The 19,520-nt window shown below is 49.3% G+C and overlaps 1 protein-coding gene across 3 annotated transcripts in view; it reads right to left on the bottom strand.

Moving 5' to 3' along the window:
- Mvb12b (multivesicular body subunit 12B) overlaps window positions 1-19,520 on the bottom strand; it is a 177,693-nt gene that overhangs the window by 100,371 nt on the left and 57,802 nt on the right. For all 3 annotated transcript variants that reach the window (XR_011370163.1, XM_070013804.1, XM_070013790.1), the window contains exons 3-5: window positions 11,652-11,759; window positions 6,384-6,480; window positions 909-1,038 (exon numbers count right to left, since the gene is read on the bottom strand). Coding sequence is in view for 2 of the 3 variants with exons in the window: in XM_070013804.1 (XP_069869905.1) it covers window positions 909-1,038; window positions 6,384-6,480; window positions 11,652-11,759 (335 nt within the window). In the remaining variant the exon portion in view is untranslated. The remainder of the gene's footprint in view (window positions 1-908; window positions 1,039-6,383; window positions 6,481-11,651; window positions 11,760-19,520) is intronic.

Here is a 19,520-nt window from a genome sequence, read left to right as displayed (position 1 = left end):
GACTCGGCAAGGAGGGTCTTGGAGTCCTTTGAACTACTTCTGGCTGCCTGGAGCGCACTGGCTCCTGAACTCATTTGTTCAAACTTTTCCCTCTGCTTAGGCCAGTCTGGGTGGGGCTTCCTGTCACTTATGACCAGAGGGAATGCTGGGATTGCTTTGTACCTGGAACTATGAAGCGGCTTCAGGGCCAGGCCCAGGCCCTGCACTGAGGCTGCCAGTGAACTGCATGTCACCGGCTAGGCCCCAGGGGCTGTCTGCCTATCAGAAGACAGCACTTAACCACAGACTTCCCATGAGTGAGCACCAAGTCACGCGATATTTGTGATTCTTCCTGACTTGGAAACTTCCAATGGCTTTGCATTGTGTTGGAAATAAAACAGACAGCAGCCACGTCCCAGGAGGCCCTCAGTCCAATACCCGGTCCCTTCCTGCCCACCCTAGGCGTGTGGGACTCTTTGTTCCTAGAGCATGCTGCACCCCACCCTGCTTCCACACTAACTCCTGCTCTGCCTGCTCGCCTTCACGGCTGGCTTCTCCTGACACCAAGGTCACCTTTGCTCAAAGTCACCTTCCTGACTCCTAATTGGAGTAGTCGCAAGTCACCACTAGGGCACATTTCCCTCACCGTGCGAGCCCTGTCATTTATCTTCTCGTTCACTGTGCACCTCTTCCTTTGAGAGCAGCAGCTGTGGGAGAGCAGGGCCTTTGCTTCACCCTTTCCTTCCCACGTTCCGTGTGTACTCAGTATACAAAATGGATGCTCCACAGCTGGGGGGGGGGGGAGGGGGGAGGTAGGGCCCAGCGTGGTGAGGCTGATGGGGCAGTTGAGAACCTGGTAAGCCTCATCCTCTAAGTGACCCGAACGCTCTCCGGAGGACACAACAGATGGAACCGCACTGTTGACTCACCCAATAAATGTGTACTGAGGAGGTGCTTGCTTGGTCCGGCCCATGATTCGGATGTCACAAATGGCCGCTTCTGTGGAATCCCGGGGGATAAATTTAATGCACAGCCTCTTCTTTCTAAAAGCCACCTCCTCTGAAGGAAAGAACAGGGAAGGGATGAGTCACGGAGATGCCCCACCTCTGCTCTGAAAACCACATGTCCTGGCATGTCACTTTCTAGGCAGTGGAAGCGACAGATCGCTGTCACCAGATGGAGGGCTAGGCTCTACCCCCTGTCTTTCCTGGGCTGCAGTGGACAGGCCGTGACAATAGAGGACATCGGTTACCCTGCTCCATGCTCAGGACCCAGTCTCAGCCAGCCAGCCCAGAAGTGGGTCCCAGGAGTCCACAGGCCCCTGAGCTGGGTTAGTGGATGTCCTGATTAGCCATAATTCTTCTATATACAAAGCACTGGGCTTCCCCAGCCCCGGAGTAAATGTGTTAGCACATTTCACCATGTGCCCTTCTTTTCTTTGTTATGTAAACCTTTAATCATCTCCCACATTGTGTGCATGGTGGTGGTGGGGAGCAAGAGAATCGACGCCCATGCTCCCTTCACCGGGTATCAACTCTTGCCAGTGAATGACTCCCAGCACCAGGCCCTGCCCACTTCCCTCTCAGCAGGCATTTGTTTCCACACCACCATGTGCATTCCTAATGAAATCAGGAAACTTCCTTATAGTCAACTTTTCTCCATTATTTCAGTTATCTAGCTTTTATATTTTTGGGTCTGGTCATGGGGTCTGAACTCTGGGCCTGGGCGCTGTCCCTCAGCTCTTCAGCTCAAGGCTAGTGCTCTACCACTTGAGCCACAGCATCACTTCCGGCTTTTTTTCTTTTTGCTTATGTGGTGCTGAGGAATCGAACCTAGGGCTTCATGCATGCAAGGCAAGCATCTACCACTGAGCCACCTTCCCAGCCCTTCTCCATTATTTCAGACCATTACTGACTGCTGATTTGTATGGCTCAAGGCCATACCAGACTGATGGATCTCTCAATCCTTTTCTTCTGTCCCAACCTCTCCTGCTCGATTTCTCTTCAGGGCACACACAGGCTGGAGAGATCAGGGCATTCTGTCCCGTTTCAGGTAGGTAAAGGCTGGATTAGGCCACATCCAGGCTGTACAGGTAGACACACAGCTCATGATGGTGTGTGTCCTGGTTAGCTGGAATTCCTCTAACTGTAAAACTTCTCCACCTATTATTTGGCCTGCTGAGAGCAGGTTCGCGCAGAGGAGGATGAATAGCTGGGCTCTTTTTCATTGTCAAGTCTCAGCTCAGAGAACTGGGGCTCTAGCCAGTGCTGCGGTGACCAGTGATAAAGTGTATCGTGTGGTTCATTTGTGGTTTTGAACATGGCTTCAAACAATCCATGAGTCAGTTGGATCTGGGCTGAAATCCCAACTCTGACTTATTCTGGTGCCCTGACCTTAGGAGAGTTGATTGAATGCTGTAGGCCTCAGTTTTGTTATCTATAAAATGAAGCCATGCTGGAGCTTAGAAACTCTGTAGCTTCTTTCCTTGGTGTAGAAGCTGAAGGCTGTATCGGCTGTATCAGCCCTATAGGCTGTAATGATGTCCTGAATCCAGACCCTAAACCTTGTCCCTGACAAGGCAGAATGGGATCCTGGTGAGGAGACCCCGAGAGCAACCCAGCACCTTCGAAAACCAATCGCTGAGCAGTCAGACCAGCACCAAAAGCACCTGAGGAAGTGTGCAGAAGACAAGGCCTGCCTCAAACAGAGCCAAGTGCAGGAAGCTCGCGTGCTTTAGCCATGCAGCCTTTGGCCCCAGCCCACCCTCTGTCTGCCGCCCCCTGGGGTTAGGGCTGGAGCCGCTCATTACACTGTGCAGGCCCTGGCAGGCCTGCTTTTTAAGTAAGTGTATTATCCACAGGCAATAATAGAACTGTGTTCAGTCATGCTAAAAACACAGGGAAAGTGCACAGACCTTTACTAAAACAAAACAGTCTTCCTAGGTTTAAGTGCTCTGTGGATTGCCGCAAACTCTATTTGAAATCAATTACAGGATTCTCATCTTTTTGGCTGACTTTATGAACTCAGAGCCTTATGTACTCTCTGGGACAGGAGAGGAGGGGCAGACATAAGGCTCCCTGTTCCCTGGGTGAAGTCTCTGGGAAATGGCCCTTGATTAGAAAGGAAGGAGTCCTCAGGGCTGGGAAGGTGGCTCAGTGGTAGAGCGCTTGCCTTGCATGCATGAGGCCTGGGTTCAATTCCTCAGCACCACATAAGCAAAAAGAAAAAAGCCAGAAGTGGTGCTTGGCTCAAGTGGTAGAGTGCTATCCTTGAGCTGAAGAGCTGAGGGACAGCGCCCAGGCCCAGAGTTCAGGCCCCACGACCGCCCCCCCCCCAAAAAGGAAGGGGTCCTCAGACCTGAGGTTCTGTGCAGGCACCTGATGGAGAGTCCAGGGCCTTACCTCAGAATGTGCATGGTAGACGGCACCTGATGGAGCCCCAGCCATGGGGGACAGGCTTCTCAACCAGGCCTACATGATCCCCAACTTCTGATGACAGCCCAGACAGGTCTCAGCCCCAGGCTCCTCATTGACCAAGTTCACCAGCAGAGGAAAAACTGCCCTGTGCCTCAGGAGCAAACCAATGCAAAGACAGTGGGGCCCACTAACTATTCAAAACAAACAGCCATGCCAAGCCCACAAATGCGAAAGGCCTGGGAGTAGGGGACAGAAATTAACAAGCAATTTTAGTTGATGTAAGAAGAAGTAAAAGCACCAGTGTAAAGGCCTAACCTTGCTAGTGAATAGTAGAATAAAGGTTAGATACAGTTGCCAGGTGCTGGTGGCTCACGCCTGTAATCCTAGCTACTCAGGAGGCTGAGATCTGAGAACTGCAGTTCAAAGCCAGCCCGGGCAGGAAAAGCGGTGAAACTCTTATCTCCCATAAGCCATCAGAAAACTGGAAGTGGCGCTGTGGCTCAAGTGGTGGAGTACTAGGCTTGAGCTGAAGAGTGCAGGGACAGCGCCCAAACCCAGAGTTCAAGCCCCACGACGGACCAAAAAAAAAAAGTTAAAAACAAGTAGAATAGTAAAACTGATTAAGAGTGTGGACATCTATACTGGGAGGTATGGGAATCAGGCACACGCCCGGATCATCCCTAGAACGGGAGATTTCTGGGCGTCCACTGGCAGCAGAGGGGAGTAAAGTGGGTCTCCACGGAGGCCATGTGCTACTGAAGGCTCCACGCCAGGGGGAAGCACAGGTGATTCCTGTAGACATGGTCTACGTTCTTGAGAGAGAGAAGGAGCAAGGGCTGAGGAAACCAAAGCAGCAGCTAGGACGCAAACTGCAAGGGGTAGGAAGAGCCCCCACCCCCATCCCCACTTGGCAGATGACGAAACTGAGGCCAGGAAGGTGAGGGGATCTGCCCAGGGCTGCACAGCTGTAAGTGGCAGAGTCAGACTGAATAGTAGGTAAGATGGATACCAGAGTCTAAGTTCTTCCAACCATGCTAACACACAGCAGCTTGTTCTAAGAGGCAGGCGGGTCCTGCCTGGCTTCCCGGACCTGCATCTGCTTGCTGTCCTCCATCCCTCTATAACTCGGGCCATGCCAGGTGCTCTGCAAGGCAGCAAAGGAGGCAACAGGGCCCTGACCTCCGCCAGTTTACAGTGCTGACAGTGCCTCCTGCTGGACACCGTAGCAAGGTGGGTCCTTGCCGGCAGGCCTGATGCCCTGTGGCCTGAGCTCCTCGTTCTTCTCCCGAGTCGGCACCTGCAGCACCTGGCCTGAAGCTCTACAGAAAGGAGCACAAGCTGCCACAAGGCGACCTAACGCCAGACTGTCACCCGCATGGGCACACAAAGGAGGTGGTCAGGGGGGCTTCCTGGGCCAAGGGAAGGCACTACGGGCAGGTAAAACAGCAACTCGCATACTGGAGTCAGAAGAGGAAGGGTAGTGAGGAAGGCGTGGTGAGGCCCGGGGCAGCAAGAAGTGGGGTGCGGGGAGATGAGGGATGCATTTCATGTGGAGAGGGGTGCTGTAGCTCCAGCACTGGGGAAATTATCACAAGGAAATCATTCCCAGTCTACACACACACAACTCATCGACAGAGTCAAAGATTCCTTCCTATCAAAAAAATCTCAGCTGGTTCTGTCCGGAAGCAGACAAGCTAATCTTACAATTCACATGGTAATCCAGGAACCCTCCAGAATAGCCAAAACCAAATTGCAAGAGAGCAAGGTTGGAGGGTTTTAAACCTTTCTTTCAAATCTAGACTGTGTGGTAACCTCATAAGGAAAGACATATGGATCAATGGAAAAGAACTCCAAGTTCAGAAATAAAATCCTGTGTTTACAGCCCAGTGCTCCTTGACCAGAACACTGAGACCAATCAATGGTGGAGAGACAAGCCTTTCCACAAATGGTGCCAAGACAACCAGACATGCAGATGCAGAAGGACATGGTTGTATGGTATTTCACAATTAACAAACAATGGACCAAAGACACACAGGCACACAGGCACACAGGCACACAGGCACACAGGCACACAGGCGCGCGCACACACACACACACACACACACACACACACACACACACACAGGCACACACACACACCCCTTTACATTCAGGTAACAGAACTATGGCGGTATCTATACCAATATAGAGACTATTCTGTGGGAAATGCCAGCAGGAAAATGGAAAACCGACAGTGACCCCAGAGAAGGCTGACTATGGAAGAACGTGAGCATAATGAAGAAGGAAGGACAGAACTGCACACATGACTCATGCCACAGAAGGAGGAAGCTGCTGTGCAAACTCCTAAGGTGCTAACACAGAATCAAAAGTAAGCACAATACAGGAATTATAGCAAAGTGAAGAAGCGTAAACATTTAGAAGTTTCCTAGCATTGTTACACCACAGAACAAGAACAGCAGGACCAAAACCATAGTGCTTTGGTTCCAATGCTCCAGGTCCAGTGCTGTGGGGCCTGAGGTAGGTTCTGCTTCAGCAGTGTTTACTTCTGCCCAGCATGGCTCAGTGATCAAAAGATGTAGTCAAATTCAAGTCCTGTGGGCTCTAACTTGCAGTCTTTCTGGCTTACTTTCTAGTTTGCTGTATGAGACCAAAATGGACACATCATTGCCCTTCTGGTACCCAAGCACCTTTTGATTTCCCTCTTTTTGCTTCTGGGTCTTGGGCCATGTTTGGCTTTAGGAGTATCAGAGGACAGACTAAAGATGGAGGCTGTCACCAGATTTCTGGTTCCATTCCTGAGGTGTTCACACACTACCACCAGGAACACTGCAGATGCCTCAGAGACCCAGGTAGACAGGCGTCATGAGCAGCAGGCTCTGTTCCTGGCACACAGTGAGGTCTCCTAGTATATCCCAAGAAAAATCATCCAAAGTCCTCCTGGGGGAAAGAAGACTGGCACGGGACTGGCAGCACTAGGGGGTGACTCACGTGTGTCCACCGTCTCCTGGATTGGGATGAAGCCCACGGGCAGTGTGTCCTTGATGTCAATGAGCTTCATGTCCACTAGCACATTCCCCAAATGACTCTTGGGAAGAAGAAAAGAGATACAGACGATTAATCTGAACCCGCCTGCGGTAGGCTGGCCATGTTGGCTTGAAGATGCATGTTTAACACAATGACTCATGCAGCTTTACGACAGCAGGTTAATTAGAGTAGGTGACACTTAATGTTCCCTCATGGTTACACAGGGACTCCAGTGGCCCCCGGGAAGGAGTTTCATGTCCAGAACCTCAAGGCCACCTTCTCAGACTCGGCTTTGGTGAGCTGGACAGATGACCCAGAAAACTCTGTAGCCAGAACCCAGCAGAGGGTAGCTGTGCACAGGTCCCTGGACCTGCGGCCACTCAGCCCTGGGTGTCACAAACAGCAAAAGCCAGCAGGTTTGGGAAAGAGCAGCTTCCTGAGGACACCTGTAGGGGGAATTGCCACTGGACCCGGATGGGAGTGTGCATGTAGACGCACATTTTGGTTATTAGATACTTTCTGTAAACACTCCCAAGAATCATAAGCAGAGTAAATGCCCTGCTGCCTCCGTACTCCACGTCTTCTGAAAGGACATGCACAAAGGGCCTCTTACAGCTCCTATTTAGTGATGGGATGTGGGGTCCACTGTGCGCAGTTTACGTAACTGGTATAAAGCCATCTTTCCAAGACTAGTGCCCCATTCTGTAACTGCAAGTGAGAATTCTTTGTGAACACGCCGGCACTTGCAGCCTGCATTTCACATTTAGAAACAGCCCTAAAGAAATTTGTCCTGCAACTTAAATACACAGGGCCACCACAGAGATTTCAATAACATCTTCAGGGCCATTTGCAGCCTCGTCAGAGCCAGTTAAGGGAAGAATGATGGGTTCTTGTCCCATATCTCTCCTGTTAGGATACAAAGCAAAACACTCCATACCCCCATTTTCCCATACCATAGCCTCCAGAGCCCAGAATGACCTGCTCTCCTTTGGCTTGTCTGGACAGCCTTCCAGCCAGTCAGCCTATGCTCTGCCCTTGGCCACAACCTTGTAGGCCTTTGTTCCTGTCTTGCTGGGGGCTGGGGGGGGGGGAGGGAGGGAAGGTTCCATCTCCAACTCCCTACCCAGGGAGCCAAGGACTCACTCTGCCACCACATGACACCAGAATCTCTGAAAGTCATCAGGAAATTCCTGTCATCTAAACTAAGCCATGCCCCACTATACTCATTTTGTGTGTGTGTGTGTGTGTGTGTGTGTGTGTGTGTGTGTGTGTTTGTTAACTTCGTGTCCCTTTAGAATCTTAGTTGTGAAATTATTTGTCTAAAATCTATGGTCCCACTAGAGCTTTAAATGCCATGGGAACCAAAATGATCTCTGCTCCCACCCCAAACCCAAGCCTAGCATAGTGCTTGTCCCACCACGGGTGCTTGATAGTTATCTGCCGAATCAATTAACGTTTGGGGGCACATTTTTCAACTGAGTGGGTCACTGAGAGTCAGAAATCAAATCAGATTTGCTTTAGGTGGCATATCATAAAATCTAAGCCATATCATAAAGAATTCTGAAAGTGTGTTTAAGAAATACATTATGAACCAAAAGTACACAAAGGAAATGAATTCCTCACACGGCAATATGAAGGTCAAGATGGCAAGTGGAGCTCGTGACGGGTGAGTTCGTGGCCTGCCATCAAGAATCCATTCTTCCCTCTCTGAGCATTATGACACTGGCCAACAATTTAGTGTTATTACATCCCAGATGGCGGGGGTGTGTGGGAGGGGGTTCCTCAGGAAGACAATGTGCACAGTTAGTGGGACATGACACCCCCGCCCCCGCAACGCGGAATAAATCTCTGACCGCTCGCCCAACTCACACACATCAGCTGCTTTCAGAATTGCCTGATCTAATCTATCATAATTTTTTTTTCATGCCAGTTGCTTTTCCATGTCATCACTGCTTTCTGCATTGAGAAATTAACAACTGGGCATGTTTTGCTGCCCTGTAGATGGATGGGCATTCATCAATATCCTTCTCCAACGTCTTTGACTCGACAAGTTGGGTTTTACAGAAGTCAACTGCAAACCACTTAGCGACCAGAGCACGGGAGGGGGTGTGTGCCTCCATGAAAATGAGCACCAGAAAACCGTCCTGTGCATACCAAATGGGAGGCTGCACGGGTGAAGCTTCCTGCAGCCCAAGCGAGGCCCTCGTGCTTGGGGCTGCCGCTATGCAGGTTTAATATACTTGGGCTGCGACACCATTAATTTTGCTTGTTCCTCTCCCCTCCCCCATCCGGGCTCCCTTTCATTTCCTCCTCATAAATATGAAGAACGTATTCCCAATCCTTGTTGAGCACATGATTCATGCCAAAAGCCCAATACGCACTGACTCAGTGTATTTATATTGTCTCTGGTAGCCAGTATTTGCTAGTATACTGTAATTATTTTTGACAACCTTGCATTTAAGGTAGCCACAGATAACCAACTTAATATTCAAATGTTCATAAATCCTTCTGTTTAATATCCTCCCTACCTAATCTATGTACATTATTATTACAGGTAATGCAGAAAGTACAGGGCATGAAAAGTGCAATTAATCTCCATCCTTCCCCAGGAAGCAATGTCACTCCGAAGCCGGGTTTCTGTATTAATAGCATTATTGGGGAAAAGGAATTTAGGTTCCAAAGGAGGCTCCCCAAACTCCTACACTGGGAGTCTCAAGTCACCTAATTAAGAATCTGCCCATCTTTGAGGTCCCCCCCACCTTCCAGCACTGCTGGAAAAATTATGCTCTGGTTCAAACAGCAAGGGGCAGGACCGACTAGATGAAACCAGTTAAGATACCCCTGGTTCCTGTCCCACTTCACCTGGCTGGCAGGTGGGCTCTTGCCAACCCCCGAGATTCCATTCCAAATCAAGTTCATCCCTTGACCTGACCATCTTGATTCCATTTATTGTTCCCCAAAATGGAGCGAACCCAGTTTCCACAGTGCATCGAAGCGTGGCCGGGGCTTCCTCCACTGCTCTTCTGCTCCCTGATACCCCTCAGCACCCCAGTACTCAGCTGGGGATAATCAACAAATCAGTGTGTTCCATAGAACATAGGTACTCAGGACACACAAAACTAACAAGCCCTGGTGACATCTTTTCTGCTGGACTTGTCACTGACCACACTCCCTAGGGAGTGGTGCCTCTTACCCTGCAGCCAGTGGAGGGATGTAAACACACACACACACACACACACACACACACACACACACACACACACACACACACACACACACACACACACACACACACACACACACACACACACACACACACACACACACACACACACACACACACCAGAACTGGCCACAGAGGTCATGGCTGTCCTCTGCACACACACACACACACACACACACACACACACACACACACACACACACACACACACACACACACACACACACACACACACACACACACACACACACACACACACACACACACACACACACACACACACACACACACACACACACACACACACACACCCAGAACTGGCCACAGAGGTCATGGCTGTCCTCTGCATCTGTGACTGAAGCCTCTGTGGTCTGGGCAGATGAGCCTTAGAGACCAGGAAGGAACACTTGGAAGCTAAAAGGAAAAGGGTGCAGATAGGCATTAGTCCAGATCTCGGGACAGTCCCCTCACAGCCAGGCCGCAGGAGCGTGCTGACTGACCCTCCACAGGAAGCAGTGGTGGCCAGCAACAGAACAGAGGTGACAGGAGCTCAAAAGCTCCAGGGACAGTGATGCTGGCAGGCCCCTGGGGGGGGGGGTAGAAAAAGGAGGGTGATAGGACCTACGGATACCGTCAGAGGCTCATGTCTGGGAGGGCAACGCCACCACCACGCTTGCTGTGTGGTGTCTCCTCGGGCTCCAGGGAGCAGGACTGCGTGGGTACACTGTACGTGCCTGGGCCATTTTCCCGGTATTCAAAACACATTTAAATCCCTGCAGTAAAAACACTCCCTGAGCCCACCAATGCCTTCTCCTCAGTCACAAAGTATGCCGACTACAAGCAAATATACTGCTCTTGTAATTAGGTGGAAAGAAGAAATGAATGTCCTGACACATTAGGAGTCAGTCTAAAAAAGAACAGAACCAGTGAATGATAGGAACAGGGAAGGCAGGGAGCAGGAGCAGGAACACTGCAGAGCCCTCCCTGGCCACACCTGGGCTGGGGGCTGCGTCAGAAAGACTCTCCCCTTCATGCTTCTCAACAAGGTTTCAAGTTGCTCTGGTTTTGGTTGATCTTATTAATCATAAACCAGTATTATTCCTTATGGTTAAATTATAAAAGTGAAGTGGCAATTTTTAAAAAAAAGATTTGCATTTGAGAGCGACAAGAACATTTAGCCAAAAATAAAATGCCCTCTCCTTCCCCCAACTTAAAAAAAAAATGAAAATCTGAATGCTCCCTATTTGGGGCCAGGGAAAACAGGTGACTGTGGACAAGTCATAAACTTCAGGGTCTTGGTGTGTGTGGAAAGAGGGTGACCCGGGAGGCACATTTACAGGTGCCTGGGATTCCTCACCAGGGAAAGGAATTCCCTTCCCATTTTTGCTAAACCATTCATTAAAATGCTATATTGGCAAAGTCATAGTACATACCTTTATAATTTCCTAATTTAGGGCCCAAGTATCAAAACTCATAACAATCTGCCCGTGTGGATACCTACTTACAAAAACAATGGCAAGACCTATGTCCCAGAAAGACTCAGAGAGAAGGGAAAGGCCCTTCTGGAAATATGGCCATGTCTGGGGCTGGGTGTGGGGAGCCAGGAGTGGCCTTGGGGCCTCCCTTGGAGCTAAGCTATCACTATCTGGCCAGCATTAAGCCAAGTTCACTGGCTACTCTCCCATGTATACTGCCCAGTGATTCACTGCTTGCTGCTTGGTGAGGAAAAAGTAGGTAAATGAGAGCTGGGAGAGAAATTTCCTGATGTCCTTTGGAGAAGACATTTTAATGGAATTCACTGTACACTTGGGTACATAGCTAATAACACTGTTAATAAATGGGACATACTGCTGGCTGCTGATGCTACCCAGTTCCCTAAAACCACAAATAAATTAATATGGCAATGAAAATAAACCACCACGACAACAAAAAAAAAAAGAGGAAATTTCCAAACAGAAGTGTAAATCACTCCTGCATTCTCAGCAAACAGAAATCACCACTAGACTTACATTTTCTTTGGAAAATGATCTTGTGAAACACAGGTATCTGGTAACCTTGGACTTGAATAAGCCGTCCTTCCAGAGGTCAGCATCCACGCCATCTGCTGTCTGTGCCACCTGCACCGGGGAGAGAGAGAAGAGAGTCGCAGGTAAGGCAAGACTGAAGGTGTGCGCAAGTGCTGCTTCCATACCTGGTCCAATTAACACTGGCCCGAACTCTCCTGGCATCTCATTAGCTTGTTTCACCAGGCACACGGAAGAGAAGTTCCGAAAGGGGAAAAGGGAGAGTGTGAAAAATACAACTTCTAAAAATATTGTCCCGGGGGAAGCCATTGATTAAAGACACCCTGACAAAAGTGGTCCTAATGAGGAAAAGAGCAACTTTTGTTGTAATGGACCAAGAAGGGACTAGGAAGTCAGCACATTAGGCTGCTCATTAACAAGTACTGGGGGTGGGGGCGGTTCAGAGAGGATAGCACAGGATGCAGAAAAAGGCCCAATGGGGTGTGAAATGTACCTGAGAGAGGCACCCCTGTGGTGGGGCTGGCAGGATCTCCTGCCTGGTGGGGGGCAGGAGTTGGGGGGAGTGGGGCAGGAAAGTCCCCTCCATGCTGCATTCTCCTGGTACAAGTCCCAAAAGGCGAATTCAAGGTCAGCAACCACATCATGATAGAAAGATCACTGCAGACTCAGTTCCCTGTTTCTAGTCTCACTGGGAAGCCATTTTCTAGGAAGTGTTCAAGGGTGAAAGCAGCTTTGATGTGCATTATTGGTCTGGGGTGGGAGGGGTGTGTGTGTGTGCTAGGGGAAGGAAGCACAAGGGCTGTGCCCTCATTCCCTTCTTCCCAGCTGCTCTGTCACTAGATGGCAAGGGCTCAGCCCGTGTGACACTGGGTAAAGCCTCCATGCCACTAGAACCATGTGGGGGCATCGGAAGATCCAGGGAACAGTGCCATCTTTCTGGGTCCATCCAAATGGGTCTTGAAGCCATGGCCTCCTGGCTGCTTTTGATTGTGCTTTTCTGGTTTGCATAGAGATCCTGTCCTTGATCTGATGAGCTCCTAGACATTCTGACAAACTGCTAAAATATCTCCATTCTTTACACAAACTGCCTTGATCAAGTCCAGCCAGCGCTAAGGCACACCAGGGCTTCGTGCAGCCCATACTTCCGAGCAGCACAGGATGGGAAAGGGGAACCCAGATACCCCTGGAGGCCACCCCAGCCACAGTCTCACAAGGTAAAAGGATTTTAACTTAGCAATTACTAGGATGGGGAAAAGAAAGGATTTTGTGCAAAGAGGCAAATCTATTTGTCCTGAATACTGAAGGAGACTTAGAATGGGGTGATTTTAGGGATGTTTGCTCTGAGCATGCCTCCATTTCTGTCCCCCACCCTGTTCCCTGTTCCCTGGTGCACTGTCAATAGTCTTCCCCATGGCGTCTCCATACTCTGTGGTCTGTGGTCGGGGCTTGAGTCCCTTGGCCTCCCTTTTGCAGAGCAATAGCCCCAGGGCAGCTTCTCACACCAGCAACACAAAGGCACTTGCTTATTATCACTGTAAATTCTTCCTCCAGTTAAGTTGGAGGAGCTAAGGATCTACAAGACAAATGTCACAGTGAGAAGAGGGGACCCCATGACTGCCTTAAGGCAGTGTCTGACCCCCAGTGCCCTGGGAATCCAGCCCAAGCTCACAGGCCCTGGGCCCCAGAACCTGAAAGGCAGCGGGAGGAGAGGGATGGGGAGCACCAAGGTCCTGGCAGGCTTGAACTTGAAAGCCAGTGGCTTTGTTTGGCAAGTCGTCTGCTATGGGTAAAGTGGAGATGCTGCCCTCCCTGGGCACGGTGGGTTAGAGGAGAAGCGGCCAGGGAAAGTAGTCACCCTGGGTATGAACGCTCACAGGGAAGCACTGGCAAAAGCAGCCGTAAGATTCCAAGTGAGGACAGATTATCGCCAGGTCTTGGTTTTGCCATTTGTCTTTGCAGTGCTAGCAATGGAGCCCAGGGCCTCACACGTGCCAGACAAGGGATCTACTGCTGAGCTAACCCCTTATTTAACGTGATGTCATAAATATCAGGATTCACAAAGTCCTCCATTGTCACCTGGGGTTTAGTTCTGACCTCTGCTCCCGAGATTCCTTCCCCATCTCTGGGCCAAAAGCCAGTCTTCCAAACACATATGCAGCATGACAGGACCTGGGGACTGTGGCTCTCTCCAGGACTAGGTGACACCTCTTGTGGTTGATATCTTACCAACTGTGCCAAGCATAGAAATTTTGCTACAGGAATGAATGAACAAGCCAGAGAGAGGTGGGCAAAAGCTTACCTGCTGGCTACCCAGGTGACATGGTAAGTGAAGCTTCCAGGCCCAAGCCCACAAGATGGCTGTCACACAGAAGCCGCCCTCCCTCCCTTCCCAGCTACCACACTGTGAGCCGTGAGTTCTCATACCCCTGAGGCCACTGCTCCTCCAGTCATCTCGCCCATTCCCAGCATCGCTGCTGGTAACCACAGGCTCTCCAGACCCAGGCATGGACACACACACACACACAGACACACACAGACACACACTCACTCCCCTGACTGCCCTTTCTCTCCAGCCTTTCTTCCCAGCATGCAGACGCCACTGGAGGTAGAGCCAGAAGTGGCCCAATAACCAGAGCCCAATAGATCTCTCTCTTTCCTGCCAATAATCATCTAAAATGATAGAGAAAGTAAGAGCAAAAGGGAAGCCAAACGCAGGTGAGACGTGATCCATGCCACCGTCTAAGGGCCTGTCCGTGGGGACAAGTGCTAGAGGGGGTGACTTATACCCTGAGCCCAGGCCCTGCCCGAGGTGCCACCAAATGCCACTGGTAGGTGTGGGGGGGGGGCAGAAGCTAAGGGCTGCATTGGGTGGGCAGGAACTAAGTCCATAAGAAAGCAGCAGGAGGGGCTGGGAAGGTGGCTCAGTGGTAGAGCGCTTGCCTTGCATGCATGAGGCCCTGGGTTCAATTCCTCAGCACCACATAAGCAAACAGAAAAAAGCCGGAAGTGGCGTTGTGGCTCAAGTGGTAGAGCGCTAGCCTTGAGCTGAAGAGCTGAGGGACAGAGCCCAGGCCCCATGACCAGACCCCTCCCCCCCCAAAAAAAGAAAAAAAGAAAAAGAAAGCAGCAGGACTGTGAGTGGATGGCTCAAGTCTGTAATCCTAGCTACTCAGGAGGCTGAGATCTGAGGATCATGGTTCAAAGCCAGCCAGGCAGGAAAGTCTGTGAGACTCTTATCTCCAATTAACCACCTGCAAACCACTGTGGCTCAAGTGGTAGAGAGCTTGCCTTGTGCTGAAGAGCTGAGGGACAGCGCCCAGGCCTAGAGTTCAATCCCCATGACTGCAAAAAAAGAAGAAAGAAAGAAAAGAAAAGAGAGAAAGCAGCAGGGCTTCCATGTTTCCCCAGACCTGTCACCCCATTTCTACAGAAAGGGCACATCAAGGCTCAAGACCCCTGAACCTCAGCCCCAAAGGGAAGGAATGAAAGGAGAGGAAGGGGTGTGGCTCCAGACTGAAGACAGGGACTTATCTGTGCATGCTGAGTGGTGCCCCAGCACCTCCTTCTTGCCCCAGATAGCCCCTAATACTGGATACTGAAGGCCTGGTTTGGAGGAGCAGAAGCATTGTGGGGGTGACTTCCCACAGGCCCTGCATGTCCTAGGAACAGGCCTCCCGCTCTAATTCAGCTCCAGCTCCATCAGCCAGTGAATTATACCTAAATATCAACTGACAACAAAGGACCACTAGGCTCTGGGGACAAGTCACAGATATGAACAAAGTACCCCAAATGCAAAGCAGGGAACTGGAAGCAGCATACATAATAGGAAGAAATCAAGAAAGCTAAGAGAACAACCTAGAGCACAATCAAAACCCTCCAGGGAGGAGTGGGTTTTTTACACCCGACAAACAAGAACAAATACTGTGACAATCCCTAGGAACACTGTGAAAATAATATTAAGAGATCAGGAACCAATAAGTAAGAGCTAAATGGCTGGTGGCTCATGCCTGTAATCCTAACTACTGATGAGAGTGAGATCGGGGAATCATGGGTTGAAGTCATCTCAGGCAGAAAAGTAGGATTCTCTCTCCCAGATATCTAGCAAACAGCTGGCCAGAAGCTTGCCTCAAGGGACAGAGCACCAGCCAAGCAAGTGAGCCGATCAAAAATGAAGTCCTGAGTTTAAACTCAAAAGTACCAACCAGGGGGAGGAGGAAAAGGAAGGGAAATATAAAGCTAACACTTAAAATTGAAAAAAAGAAAAAAAATTGTCCAAGCACTGGAGACTCACACCTGTAATACTAACTACTCAGGAGGCTGAGATCTAAGGATTGCAGTTCAAATCCAGCCCAGTCAGGAAAGTCCGTGAGACTCTTATCTCCAATTAACCATCAGAAAACCGGAAGTGGCACTGTGGCTCAAGTGGTAGAGTGCTCCTCTCAAGTGAAAAAACTTAGGGACAGTGCACAGGCCCTGAATTCAAGCCCCAGAACTGGCACACATGCATCCTTAAAAAAAAAAAAAAAAAAAAAGCATCTGTATGACTGAGCAAATGAAATACACTTTGTCCAAGAAAGAAAATCCACTCCAAGTTCATTGATTGATAAAGAGATACTCAGTCTCTGTGCTGGCATAGCTTGTAGCCACATAGCCCAAAGTCTAACCAAAGTCTGTGAGGAAGAGGTTAGAAGAGAACAAATGTTGTGGATAGGTAAAACACAAAATAAACAGTGTGTCAAATTACTCTGACATATGGAGACTGTGCACCAGGGAAGAAAATCTCACAAGGTTGAAAGCAACTGCTCCTGGGAAACAGAGGGGGACAGTGGACAGGGCCGCGTCAGTTCTCATATGCTCTTAGATTTGTATCTGTACATACACCCATCACTTTGTGAAGATTAAAGCACATTTTAACTGTAGAAAGCCAGTAGCTGGATGGACGGATGTGGAAAATGGTGTGGAGTTCAGGGTTCCTTTAGACAAACTGTCGGTAGCATCAAGGACTTCCTTAGTGGCACAGCATGCTCTCACTCCTACATGGCACTTCCTGTGTTTCTAAGCTGGCAACTGTGTCTAAAATGGCACGTGGCTGGGTCCATTACTCTACTACCTGGTGTCCATGAAGAGTTAACTTTTGGTTGCTTCAAACAGGGATATAATGCTTGTGTGTTGGGGCGGGGGGGAGGTCCTAGCAGGGTGGTGGCCATTGATGCAGCCTGGACAGGGTGGTGGCCATTGATGCAGCCTGGACAACAGGGCTTATACTCAGATCTTTCCAGCCTGGCTTGGCCTCCGCCTCACACAGCTGGGCTTCTGATTCCCTTCACATTCTGGAAGACACAAAGTGTGTGTGTGTGTCTGTGTGTGTCTGTGTGTGTCTGTGTGTGAGATACACACACACACACACACACACACACACACACACACACACAAGACAGACAGACAGACAGACGGGAAGCTGGAACAATAGCTGGAGAGAGGTAGGTCTAGCTTCCTATAGATCCTTCCTGCAGGATCTGTTGCATCTGTTTAGGAACTTTGAGGTAAAACAAAAGAATGCTGTTTAAAGAACTTGCCACTCTTGGAAGTGGCACTGTGGCTCAAGGATAGAGTGCTCACCTTAAGCTGAAGAGCTGAGGGACAGCACCCAGGCCCAGAGTTCAGGCCCCATGACCCACCGGAAAAAAAAAAAAAGGAATGAAAAGAAAAGAAAGAAAAGCAAAAGAAAAGAACCCACCACCCAGGGTAAGGTTGCACTGTGCCTTAGACACTGGCCTAAGCAAGTTTTATGCACTTTTTCACTCCAATGACATCAGAACTGCTCACTCCCCAAACTTCATTCAATTTGCAAAGAAAAAACTAAAAACTTTAATACATTTGCTCCAAGCCACTCCCTACATGCAACCTGGTCACACTCAGGAGCCCTGCCTTTGGGAATGGGGAAATGCTCTTCAGACTGCTGGCAAGCATCTATATGGAACTCACCATAAATGCTAATCAGATGGAAAGAGCCAGTCAGCGCCACTTTGAAGACCCCCAGCTTTCCCCTGGGTTGGAGGGAGCTGGGAGCACAGCATCAACACAGTGCTGAAATCTGCAGCAGAAGGGACACGAGGACCCATTTGGAGCAAGAGGTATTTAGAGCTTGCTCTGAGGACAGATGGGATGGAATACTATGCCACAGCCTCTGCATCCCCTCCAGACCCCCTCCAGACTGCAGGTGGAAATGCACTCCCACTCTTACAGTAGGAAGAGGTGGGGCCTAGGAGAGGTGCTTAGGCCCCAGGGCTCTGCCCTCAGGAATGGCCTGAGGCTGATAGTGTGAGAGGGTTGAAAGCTTGAGGGGGACAAGTTTGGCCTCCAGGTGTTCTCTCCTGTGCTTTCTCCCTGGTGAAACCTTCCATCGGGTAAAGACACAGCAGAAAGACTTTCACTAGATGTGGCTCCTCCAGCTTGGATTTCCTCATCTCCAGAAGCTGGGACAAATAAACTTCTGTTGCTTATAACTTATCCAGTCTGTGGTTTCCTGTTATACCAACTGAAAACAGACTAAGCCATAGTTGATACTAATTTTCATACCAAAATGCCTTAGTTATTTTGTGAGACCTAAGTCTAACATAGTTTTGTGGCCTTAAAGGGTGTCATATATTCAGGTAAGACTCGAGGTCTTCATACTCTTTTGCTTATAAGACACAGAACTCAAGATTGCCTAGGTAGAGGTAAAAGAACACACATTCACAGAAACCATGGGAAATTTGAGCCACCACATCTCAGGAAAAGTAAGCTAGTTGGGGAGACACACACTTTGGGGTGTCCTGAGCAAGGTGTGCATATACAACCTGCCTATTCTGCATTCTAGCTTCTCCTCTGCTCTCTGGCTAAGCATTCTCCACTCACTTCTGCTCACTTAAGCAGCATTTATTCTCCAAAAAACATTAGCACAAGTGACTCACTTGATATAGCATTCACAGCAATGGCCATGAAGTAGCTGCAGTTTCTGTCTGATGAAGAAACTGCACAACCAAGGATCCTAGTTTCAGAAAGTATAGTACATCCATGCAATGGCTGGTTCTGCTTTTAGGATGGTAGACACATACAGAATTATGTCTGTGATAGGTTGGGTGGGGCAAAAACAGCAAATCAAAAAGTTTGTGAGAGAATATAGTTAAATGGCTCTCATAAAGGAAAAAAAAAACAAGGAAAAGACAAACAGTTCAATTGAAAAAATGGACAAGGCTATCAACCCAGAAATTTCTAGAGCATCACAAATAGCCAACAAATACGAAGGACTGGTAAACACGGGCAATTATTAAATTCCAAAGAGAACAATACATGGGGACTTTTTCTGTGAGGGCTAGGGGTGGCAACACTTAGCACCCAGGGGCTGCTGAAGTAGACACCACTATCACTGCTAAACACGGGGAAGGACAACTAGTTAGGTACATCTGACACTGTCATCAAAAAACTTGAAATTAGTCTGGTGCCAGTGGCTCACGCCTGTAATCCTAGCTACTTGGGAGGCTGAAAACTAAGGATTGCAGATCAAAGCCAGCCCAGGCAGAAGAGTCCCCATGAGACTCTTATCTCCAATTATCCACTCAAAAACCAGGAGTGGCACTGTGGCTCAAGTGGTAGAATGCTACCTTTAAGCATGAAGAGGCTCAGGGACAGTGCCCAGCCCTACAACTGATCAAAATAAAATAAAATAAAGCCTTGAAATTTGGAAATAATGGAGGGAGGATAATGGAAGGGCTTACATTGATCAAGGCGCATTGAACTCATAATCTGACAAATTAAAATCCCTTTGTACGACTACTTAATAATAAAAAATACATTAAAGCCTTGAAAACACGT

The sequence above is a fragment of the Dipodomys merriami genome, unplaced genomic scaffold (assembly GCF_024711535.1).
Source record: "Dipodomys merriami isolate MVZ:Mamm:240054 unplaced genomic scaffold, mDipMer1.0.p SCAF_11, whole genome shotgun sequence".
NCBI classification, from domain to species: Eukaryota; Metazoa; Chordata; class Mammalia; order Rodentia; family Heteromyidae; genus Dipodomys; species Dipodomys merriami.
Note: the sequence above shows the minus strand (reverse complement) of the source record. Positions and strands in the feature narration are given on the sequence as shown.